Raw genomic sequence first — 11,789 nt, 5'->3', positions numbered from 1 at the left:
TAAATATACAAAATTATTTATTTAAAATTGCAAAAGTATTTTATGGAAATTTCGTATGGGGATTTTATACATTTTGGGGCCAAGAAAGAAAACTAAAAAGTTGAATGCTGAACTAGAATTCTATCAGCAATGAAGGGAACATAAAATATTAGATAACGATACATTTCATTTGTTTTATGTAGGAGATATTTTAAGAGTTTCATTCATTCAACCAAATAAAAAAGAATTGTTTTTGTTTTTCATAATTTATTTTAATAGTTTGCCTTTTTAACTGTTGCCTATACACAATTTCCATCTAATTTACAAAAAGCCATTTAACAACTATTTATTTACAAGTTTTCGTTTTGTTTTGTTTTTTACAATGTGGCAAATTAAAAAGCTAGAACAAACTACAAGCTATGAATTTCAGCTGGCGCAATGTACAGGAGATAATCTTAGTTATATAAGAGAACACCTGTCGATTCAGCTCTCTCCGGTCGGAGCCGAAGTTATAGTCATCTAATACCCTTGCGATACCGATTTATAGTACTTTATAGTGCTTGCTTGAAATATTTGATATATGATTTATATGGTTATACTAAGTATGCAAGGGCATCACAAAATTTTAAGCAGATTACTTTCACTAGCATCGAATTTGAGCAAAGAGTTTATAAAATGTTTTGAATAGTTTTCTAAGAATTAATTGTATCTACATTTTTGTTTGCGATTTGTTTGTGAAATAGTTTTATAATATTCCTCAGTTTTCTTGAATTTCTATTTAACAGGCGCTAACTACAATGTCAGACAAGGTCTGTACGCTAGGTAGTTAATAATTGTATAAATATTTTTGTATCCATTTCGTTATTTTGTAATATGCTTAAAATGTCTTAAAATGCAATTTCAAATATTATTGTTCCAAGTTATCTTATAACACTTTTGGACCTGCATTAGTTTGGTTTTCTTGTGAAGCATTTTCTTTTTTACTTTTAATGTGTAACTACATTTTTAATTAATTGCTTTGATTTAAAACTTGTTTTTCTTTTTTTGTTATGTTTAATGGAAATGCAACTTTTTAAGTACCAATTAGTTTAGCTCATCGTCATTGAATAATTTAATTTAATTGAATTCTGCTTGCAAGCTTTAAAAGTTATTATTTTTAGATGCTTATTGAAATAGAGATGTTTATTTGGCGCTCTTCGCGAGACGACTGCTGGCAAAGCATTCGCCAAAGAAACGATCCAGCGAATGATATAAATGCGGACGCACATTGGCCAGTCCATGATCCTCGTCAGCGTAGCTCTGAAAAGATTGAAGAAGAATTAGGTATCAATTTAATTACAAGTATTTTATGGCGATAATTGTACAATGCAGATAATAGCCACATTTATGCAATTAAAATAAAATTATAGTTGGGGTTCTTTTATGTCAAATGGATGTATAGTATACATTGTATACTAAGATTTGACCAATGTGTTTAACTGAAAGATTTCTTAGAAGATCTAATGTACTAAAACTTATGCAATAATCTTAAATGTGTACTTATATGTTTTGCATTTAAATACATTTGCTTGCAGTCATCTTCGATGTGCAATTAAATGAAGATGCCATCATAGACTGTACTTATTTAAAAATTGAACTTACAATCTGCTTGAAGAGAATGTCGTGACGCTCCAGATTCTTGGCCAGAATCATGGACTGCTGGTAGTGCACATTGTCATCGGATGTGCCATGGACGAGCAAGTATTTCTTGCCCCGCAGTTGCTGGGCTCGTGTGCTCAGCCTAGACTTGGCATAGCCAGCCTCATTAGCCTCTGGCACATTCATATAACGTTCCGTATAAATGGAATCTGCGAAGATTGTTCAATTAAAAGGCTGCAAAAAATAACTGATGAAATTCACAACATACCATAATAAGTCCAATCGGTAACAGGTGCAATGGAGGCGGCGCACTTGAAGACGCCATTTTCATCATTGGCCAGCGCCATGGCTGCCGCATAGCCACCATAACTCCATCCCCAAATACCAATGTGATCAGCATCAATGTACTTATACAACTGTGTCAAATTTCTATAAACGAAATAGGAATTCAAATGATGTTGCACTAAAGGGTCTTACGCAGTCGTAACTCACTGTGTGACTGTGATCTGATCGTTGATTTCCACTGTGCCCAATTGCATATAGATGGCATGCAACAGCGTCTCGCCACGCAGTCCGGAGCCGCGTCCATCGATCTTGGCATAGATCACAGATTGATTTGAGGTAAGATAAGTGCCCCAGTCCATCATCCACTTGTCGGTCACCTGGAAGATTATATGAAAGTGGTTAAACCTAGAATTTTTAGACTGTTTCACTTCACTTACGGAGTAAGAATCAGGTCCGCCATAGACATCGACCAGCATGGGATACTTTGTGTTGCCGCTGGTATCCAAATTGGGAGGAAGTTGCAGCAGCACCTTGGCCTGGAATCCGCCATCGATGTTTACCGTTAGTATCTGATGCGAGGGCAGTGACACGCCCTGCAGCTTGCTGCGCAACACATCATTGGTCTCCCAATCCAGCAGCTTCTTCAGCGTCACTTGAGCTGTTCATGTGCAGATCACAATATTAAATCTTATGCGATTCATAAAAGTGAGATAAACTTACAGTTGCTATAGCTCCACTCGTAGATGGCTGTTGTGGGTATGCCTGGTCCCAGGGAGCTAATCACAATTTGATTATTGTCATTGAAGATGGCCGAGTAGTACGTTTGCTCCACGTTTCCCGATGTCATCAGTTTGCATGTGAGACAACTGGGGGTCTGCTTACGTGTGGATGCCACCGCACGTATCGCATACAGATGCAGCTGCTCGGGGTTCTTTTCCGTGTTGGCCGTGTAGAAGATGACGTCATGCGTGCCATCCCAGTGGAGAATGCTGTCCACCACAAATTTACCGCTGGTCAACGGCTCCAGCTGTACATTAGTGCTGCCATCTGTTGGCAGCAGCTGCAAATGCTTGTAGTTCTCATGCGGCAGCACAAAGGCCAAGCGGGAGCCATTGCGATTCTTGAATGGTGCTGTGTACAGATCCACCCAGCCCGTTTCAGACGTCTTGCTATACAGCTGTAGGGGGATTATAAAATAAATTAAATTATTACATAAAAAAGTTTTTGCATGGCTAACCAGAGAAGCACTGTCACTAAAGTTTTTAACTGCATTGCTTCCCTAATGTCGCTGTAAACTGTGTGCATTATTTTCCTTTTAACTTCCATTTAGCACCACAGCGTGCTGTTGCTGTACCTCTGACTAGCTTGGCTGCTCTTAAATACGATCTTTCACTTGCTAAGCCTAGCTCTGCACCGTGTAAAGTGCAATGCACGTAATTGTTTCCACTCATTCTTAATGTATTTTAAATGTACTTAAAGCTTCTAGATTAGTGCCTTCTGTTCTCATTCATTAAAAGTGTTGCTCATTCCATGCACTACACTGTTCTCACTTATAAGATGTCTCAACTGAAGATCAACTATTCCCAGTTCTGTCCAGCTTAAATCTAACCCTCATTCATTGCAGCTGCTCTTAGCGGTCGTACTAAGCGTAGCTTCAAACCCCAACTGTTCTCACTCAGCTCTTGCAACTGATCTTATGAATTGCATTGCTAAACAAGCGGTTCTTTTCCCTGCGAACTTACCCGCTTGCGGCCGCGTCCATCGAAGGTAACAACATAGGCGGCGTTTTGAATACGATTCATCCAAATGGAGAGCACGTTATTGTCATCCAGCCAACTGACAACGGTGACAATGTAATCGGTTTCAGTGTTCAGAGCGCTCGGAATTGGCATCGGAGTAAGGAAGTCTGGGCTACCAGCCAACGCGCTCTCGAGATCAGCCATGTAGAGCACAACACGCGGATTGGATGAACCCGCCTTGGGATAGTGAATTTCCTGATGCAACGGATACTGGAAGCGCACATCGCCAGGTTCGCCATAGTAGGGGAAATTAATGACATGCGTCGGTGAATCATCAAACTGAATGAAGGCGATCTGAGTGCCCGATGGATTAAACCAGGTTGCCACATTCGAGCTGAACACTTCCTCCTCATAGACCCAATCGGGAATGCCGTGCAAAAAGATGCCATCCTCATTGGTTGTGATGGCAATTTCACGCTCCAGAGCACCCTTCTTATAGTAGAGATTACGCTCAAAGTTGATGATCAGCGCATTTCCCACCGGAGACCATTGGACCATGCTGAGAAAGACCGGCTCATTCTGAATGGTGAGTGAGGAAATATTGCCCGAGCTGATGTTATAGATATCGTATTGAGCCAAGAAACTGTAGCGGAAGTTCTTCTTGTAGTTCTTAGCCAGCAGCAGGAATTGTCCATCAGCGGATTTCTCATAGAGCACATATTGCGCTGCATTGGTCATCAGTTTTGTGACCGTTAGCGTCTTAGTATCCAACTCGACAATGTCCTGCACACAGTATGTATTCAATATATATTCTTAACAGGAATGTCTCATTTAACCTACCGAAAGCTCTTTGTATATCACTGAATTGCCATTGCTCCAGCTGCCATTGAAACGTTTCGCATATAATTGACCAGTGAGCACATCCTCCAGATTAATGCCCTTATCCCCAGTATTGTCAGCAGGCTTGTCATCATCTCCAGAGCCCACAATGAACACGATCATAGTAGCCACCAGGGCTACGGCTACGATGGCAGCAACAATGCTCAAGATGATCCGCACGCGGCGTTTCTTCTCCTTGGAATACACCAGGTTCTGTGAAGGAATATTATTTTGGAGACTTAGTAAAGTTTTATTTGAGAGCATTCGCTATATTTAAAAGGACATTAGATTAAAATAGTTTTCCTTTTTTAGCAGGTTGATTTAACACTTAAATTTATTAACTGCAAGTTTGTCTTGAATAAAGAAGAGATTCCTAATTAGAGCTAATCCAAGAATATCAAAAAACAATTTACTATACTCCTAGGTAAGTATGTTTACACTTAAGGGTAAATATATATAAGGTCAAAAAATGTATAAATATTTGTGAATCATTATCATATTTTAATTATTTATGAATAATACAGAAAAAAAGGAATATAAATTACAGTAAAGAAATAAAAATAAATTTAATTGTATTACAAATTATTCACTTGATTTTTACCTTTTTTTAGATATTTCTTGTTAAAAGAAGTTAATTTATTTATTAACTGTTGTTTCTGAGTAGCTTAAAATTAAAAGTTTGGAGTCTAAAGCCAGAGCAAATTAAAACTTTAAACTTGTATTTTATATAGTTTGGTCAATCCGTGAGGAGCTATATTGTTTTTGTTATTTGTATTAGATTTTCATAGGAGAATAGATAAAATAACATAATTTTAATAAGTGTAAATCAACCTTACTTCATTATGAATTAAAAATATTTTCTTGCAAAGCATTTGGTGCTATTAAAAGACTTTCGCAATTTTCGTTGTGAAGACAAAGATGACTTTTCATTTTTCTTGAAAGAAGCAACTCGTTAAAGCTTGCAAAACTAGTTGTGCTATTAAAATTGCATAAATCATATTTTAAAATTTGTTCAAATATTCCAATTTTAGCTTGGCACTTTTTATGCTTTAAGTTGTAAATCTTTTTAGTAATTAAAATTTATTATGTACTCAATAACCACAAAAGACCGAACAATTTTTTCTAACAAGTTTCCAAGCTTGTCTGTATTATACAAGTCTTTTTCTCATAAAAACTGCAACACTTGCAAAAAATTGCCTAACAATATTTGAGGAATATTCCTAAAATATATATAGAAAGTAATTGAAGTTGGGAAACCGCATTTTGGTCCGCCACCGCCTCAAAATGGTTATTTGGTCAACTCTTCCTGTTTGTCGTACGCCACTATTTATGGCCAACAGCAATTTGTGGCTCAATATTTGAAATGAAAAAAAAAATGCGACTTGCTGTTTTGTTGATGGTTATGCACCTTCTAAACCTGACCAAAATAAACGTGTGGTAAACAAATTCCCAGTTTGCAGCGAGTGTTCATCAATCCCAAGCACGTTCCACAAAGTCGCAGTAAGCGAAGAAATAGAAATATTTATTGGAATTGGAAGCGTCGTTGCGCATGCCCAATAACTTTTTCTTTCTGTTTTTTTTTTGCACTGTCTACTTATGGCCGGGATGGGAAGGGAAGGGGAGGGGAGACAGAAAGTGAGCCCAAAATCAAAAAGACAAGACGCTAACTGAAAATGAAAGTAGTTTTCTATACGTATGAGAGATACACGACACGGACTGAAGTTGTCTTGAAACTGGTTTTACGATGTTGGGTGATGATGCACTGCCGCGGGGAATTTGGAGAAGGGGGAATGGAGACAAGGGAAACGGACAATTGGGGCATGACGTAAGCACATTAAACATTTACCAGGTAGCAAAAACGCTAAGAAATTGCTCTTTATGTAAGTATTTTTTATTGGTTATTTCTTGTTTTGTTTTTTCAGTTGTGATTTTTCACATGATTGCATTGCGCCACTCTCTCAATTACAAATTATTTAATAGAGCTGTCGATACTCGTTTATTTCGCATAATACTCACAACAAAAAACATTATTTGTTTATATTTTTTGTGTCAATAGGTTTTTAGTTGTGAGGCAAAAAATCAGAGACAACATGACAATTGTTGACAATTGTGCGTTGGAGTTTTTTTGTTTTGTTCAAGCTTCAAGGTTAGACGACTTTTATAATGAGATTTCAGTCGAGTCTCAGCAATTTTTTATTATACACTTGCTGTGGGTATTTTTTGTGGTTTAGCTCAAAGTGTGACGGATGCCATAATACATTATTGATCAGGGCAACGCGTAATGAATTCGCATGATTGGCGGAATGGAAATTTCTATGAAAACTATTTATGGCAGCAGTCTTTAAAAAAGTTGATATGTTTGGTATAAATTGGGATATTGAAAGTCTGAAGTCAATGTAAATTACCTTAAGATAAACACAGTTACTTAGTTAGAAGCAAACTTTTTTTTTTAATACTTTTGTATCACACATATTTTGATATGATATGATATTCTTTATTGTTTTGTTTATTTTATATATATGTATATTTAACAACTTTAATAACTTTTTTCAGAATATTTAAGCCACAGATTAAAGGTGTGAATTCTCAGACTCACTAACAAGAAATTTAGCTACTTCTTTGCATTAGCGTCTTTGAATTTTTCTCCATAAAGAAACGAAGTTTTCTTAAATTTCTCAAAAAAGTCACATTTTATATTTGAAGTATTTAAATTTTTCATTTTATTAAATAGTTTTATGTGCTAAGTGGGGATTGGAACCCATCAACAAAAAAGTTTAAGGTATGAATTCCCTGGATCACTTAAAACTAATAAAAAATGTACTTGCTCATAAAGAAGGAAAACTGTTTTTAAATAACTGTTTAAAGGTCATATTTTATATTTGAAGTTTTAAGCTTTCAATTTTATTAAAATATTTTATAAGTTTCACCTCAATTTCTCGACATCTAAAATATGGGAGAATTGTAAACTTTCAACCAAAAAGTTTAAGGTGCGAATTCCCTGAATTCGCTTTGAATAAATAAAATATCTACCTGCTGTATTAGGGTCTTTAAATCTCTCGCCCCGCCCATTAAAAAATCGCTCTTAAGCTCATTGTCGTTATTGAGATAATGCCCTTGGCTGGGGAATTCTTGGCTGAGAATTCTCTAAGCACGTAGAACGTATTTCACACCTCAGGCAACCGGTTAAGATCCATTCCAATTGCAATTTGCATTAAAGCCAACAAGTTTGTTCCACTTGGTGTCAACTTTGACCTTAACCCGCCAGCGATTGCATGGCTTTTGGCCAAGAGTACGCACATATTTGCCATTAAAATATGCAGAATGAAATCGAAAACAAGACTTCTCGCACACACACATGCACACACGCACACATTAACACTAACAAACGGGTAAGTCCACGCCCACGCCTTCGCCACGTGTGTTCGAGGGTCTCCAATGATTTGTGGCTGTGGCAAAGCTGAAATATATGGCACCTTGGTGGCAACTTGCGACTGGCTACAAGTACAAAGACATGTTAGTTACAACTTGTACGATTTTATGGCTAGCACAGACATAAAATATGTTCCCTCTGGTGTCCCTCTACTGCGTATCGCAATGATTTCATTCTCTTTTTGTTTCCCTGTTTTTCTTCTTCTGCGTTTTTCTTTTTGTTTTTGTTTTTATTTGGGTTTTTAGTGGGGTTTTGGGGTCAACGCAGCATTTCATAAATGCAGATCAAATTGAAATGGTTTGCTCTCGTTTAGTTACTATTCTGATACACTAACATTGTAATTGTAAATGGGGTACTTCGATTAATTGATAGATTTTGGATTTATGAACTTGTAAGTATTTATTTCCATAGAAGTATTTTTCAAATTTGCGACGTTTTTCAATATATGACAATTTAAAGAGAATTGTCAATTAACAAGACTCTTTGTAGATAATGCATATTTCTAACTCGAATTAATATACAAAGTTTCGATAATTAATTTCAGAATATGTATTTATTTATATTATTTTTCAATAATCTTGACCCTTCACTTCTTAAAGAAGGGAGAAAAGTCCATTAATTCTAATGATAATTATTCTTCACTAAAATATATTTTCAAAATGTTTGTTGTATTGAATTTTTGTTGTAAAATAATTTATTTATTATTTGTAAACTTTCAGCTTTCATCTTTAAAATATATTCATTAGAATATATTTTTAAAATATAATATACATTGTTTTATTCCTATTTAACACTTTTATTATTATTTGTAATGTTTTGAAAAGGAATTCTAATATAATTATTTATTTAGAATTTATAATTGTGGCTTAGAATGAAATTCTACACTTCACTAATATAATACCTCTATTTTTTTTTTACTATTTATTATTATACATCCATTGTAGAGTATCAAACAAGTCGAATTGGCACGCATTCTGTTCACTTCAATTGTTTTTGATAGTGCACAAATTGAAAAATCGCCCGGCTAGCTTCCTATGCGGCTTGCCAATGCATGACTTTTGTTTGGTCTGGGATTGTTTGGGGATTTGTGCACAATATGGCGCAATTAGTGGCGCCAGAGAAGCCCCGAAACGAATTCATTAAATAAATATGAAACCGAATGCTTTTAGGAGCATTCAAATCCCCAAGGCACCGCTAGAGGAGCACAGGGGGAAGACTAAAGCTAAAGAAGTGATTGGAAGGGAGTAATTCCAATTGAAATCGACTCGAAACTCGATGGGAATCAGCTTGAAGCTGTGCTTTTTGCTTTTGTTTCTTCTCCTGCTTCAGATTCAGCTTCAGCGTCTGCTTGTTGTGCACTTGAACTTCCGGCAATTAGTTGGGTGAGGAGGCAAAACAAGTTGAATGAAATTTATATATCCATGTTGCACCACATGTCGTATACATGTTTAGTGTTTTGCTACCACTGAAATTGTTGCTGCTCTCCCTCTCCCTCTCCCTCTCGCTCCACTCATGATTGTTTGGTTGGGGTCTTTAGCCTCCTCTAGATGTCCTGCCACTGCTAAAAAATGAATGAGCCTCGTCGTCTGCCTTCTCTGGTTTCGAGTTATTTTATTTTTTTTTTGTTTTTGTACGGGTTTGGGGTTGGTGAATGGCTTCTCCTTGGGGCGCTCTTGGCCTGTCATTTGTCGTTTAGTTTTTCATTAAACTGGCAAAGTTAATTAGTTGTTGTCCTGGGCGTGCCGCTTTTTGTGTCCTTGGGCGCTTTTTGTTGTCCTTTTGCTTGTTTTTGTTCTTGTTGTTGGCTTTTTTAATACAATTACACTAATTGTGAACACATTTTCGTATAAGCGAATTAGACAAATTATCCCCATAAATTGTGTGCTTACATTATGTGGTTTAACAACTTTTTGGGGAAGAGTTGAAACACTTCTTAGGGGATTAGTTTGCTAAAGCGAAATCACTGAACTGTTGAAATATTATTACACTATCACTTAAAAAGATATTTTGTACATTCCTTTTTTTTGCTCTTTTCCAACTTTTTCAACAGTGTCTTTTCTGTGACTTTTTGCTGGTTGGAAAGATGCTCTTCCGTTGACTTGAAATAAACTTTAGCTGCGAAACTTTTTTAGCTTTGTATTCGCAAAATCTTTCATAACATCGGAAGCCTTTGAATTCGCACAACTTGATTAAGAGTTAATTTCATTTTGAATAAGTTTGCGTAGATATTGTTGGCAGAAAGTTTAAGCAGAAAATTTGTATCACTTTAATTATTATGAAACATATATTTCATTTAGTAATTTTGAGCTCAATAAATCTTTAAAAAAGCGCTGACATTGAATACAAATGACTTACTTTGTTGGTTATTTAACTTTTACTCTTTCTGCATTTTGAACTCGCTATCAGATCTTCATAAATATAATCTACAAATACAATAAACAAGTGAACTTTAAGCTCTCACCAAATCGTTGAAAAAATTCAACTTGTTTATTTATTTATGCCTTTATTTGATTTGGAATAAATTGTCTTTGGAATTGTGGCTAGAAGTGGCTTGAATAATCACACAAACATGAACTAGAGTTCAAGCTCTCAGCAAACATAAGAGAAAACTCGTTTATCTAATACTGCATATATGATTGCATGCGCATATTTATCTTGAAAATAATCTAGTTTAAATAAATGTTTCTTGCTTGCTTCGCTTCTATGCTTTTATTGGCTTTTTTTTCTTCATTCACTATTATTAATGTGGTGTTGCCACTTTTAATTCTATATATAGAGATTTATTTGCTTAAGAGAAATGGAACTAATCATTGTTTCTTTTGTAGTATCTCGTGTCGTTTTATCTACACTTAAAATAATTATTTACATTGTGGCTATAATGAACACAATTTTTTTTTAAATCGTGTATATTTATTTTACAATTTATTATTATATTTATTTCTTTCAATTATATTACATATATTACTTTCTGCGCTGAGTTTCTTACTTTATATTTCTCATTAAGATTATCCACTACTTTTTATTTATTTATTTATTTTTCCTTAAAGATTTTCCATTTAATTTCTTACATAAAAAAGTAAATTTGATTGCATTCTAATTATGTCAAATTTATTCTCATCGAAATTTTTTTTAAAATAGTTTTATTTATAGTAAAATTATTTAAAAAAAAATGTTTTTTCTTTTCCTCTTATTATTTTAGATTTTTTTTTTCCAATTATAATAATTCTATTTTATTTTAGTTTACTGACATTTCTTTCTTGAACATAATTTATAATTGCACTATTTAGTTTAGCTTAAATTTGTTCATATTTTATTTTCATTCATGTTTATTTGCCGCATTTTCATAGCGGTATTTGTTTTTGCTAATGAGAATAATTTCATTTTAGTTCATTTCCGTTAATTCTTTTTTCGCCATTTTAATGATTATTTTTGTTTAATTTTGCATAATTGTTTATGAATTATTTAACATTTCCTAATGAAAAATAAACGCATTTCATTAGCATTTAAATTGCATATTTTGCCCGCAGTTTAAATAACGTTTAACCAATTATTTTCGCTGTTATCTGTGCACACTTGTTGCATGCCACATTCACACACACAAGTTCATGCCACCCATCAGTGGGAATTGTCATTAGGACAGCGTTGTCCAGCTGCATTGACTTCACTTGACAGGTCATCAGCAGGAGCAATTAGTGGCTCATTAGCATTTAGGAGGAGCCAAAGGAGGAGAAGTAAGTGCCACACTTGCCACTTGGGGGCAAATCAATTTTAATTGAAGAGCAACAATCTGTCTAAACAGTGTTTGGCAGTCACTTCGAGTCGAGTCGAGTCGCGTTGAG

At 35.1% G+C, this 11,789-nt stretch overlaps 1 protein-coding gene across 2 annotated transcripts in view; it reads right to left on the bottom strand.

Annotated features, from left to right (window-relative positions):
- Positions 1 to 223: 223 nt before the first annotated feature.
- Positions 224 to 11,789, bottom strand: part of LOC132791621 (venom dipeptidyl peptidase 4) — a 91,087-nt gene continuing 79,521 nt past the window's right edge. Inside the window, exons 3-10 of one of the 2 annotated variants that reach the window (XM_060800623.1) lie at positions 4,482 to 4,733; positions 3,645 to 4,424; positions 2,623 to 3,079; positions 2,340 to 2,560; positions 2,110 to 2,279; positions 1,886 to 2,046; positions 1,621 to 1,826; positions 224 to 1,278 (exon numbers count right to left, since the gene is read on the bottom strand). In XM_060800623.1, the coding sequence (XP_060656606.1) occupies positions 1,162 to 1,278; positions 1,621 to 1,826; positions 1,886 to 2,046; positions 2,110 to 2,279; positions 2,340 to 2,560; positions 2,623 to 3,079; positions 3,645 to 4,424; positions 4,482 to 4,733 (2,364 nt within the window). In that variant the 3' untranslated portion in view covers positions 224 to 1,161. The remainder of the gene's footprint in view (positions 1,279 to 1,620; positions 1,827 to 1,885; positions 2,047 to 2,109; positions 2,280 to 2,339; positions 2,561 to 2,622; positions 3,080 to 3,644; positions 4,425 to 4,481; positions 4,734 to 11,789) is intronic. The other variant, XM_060800624.1, reaches the window with a different exon arrangement.

This window comes from Drosophila nasuta, chromosome 3 (assembly GCF_023558535.2).
Source record: "Drosophila nasuta strain 15112-1781.00 chromosome 3, ASM2355853v1, whole genome shotgun sequence".
Taxonomy (NCBI): Eukaryota; Metazoa; Arthropoda; class Insecta; order Diptera; family Drosophilidae; genus Drosophila; species Drosophila nasuta.
The sequence above is the reverse complement of the archived record's forward strand: the minus strand, read 5'-3'. Positions and strand labels throughout refer to the sequence as shown.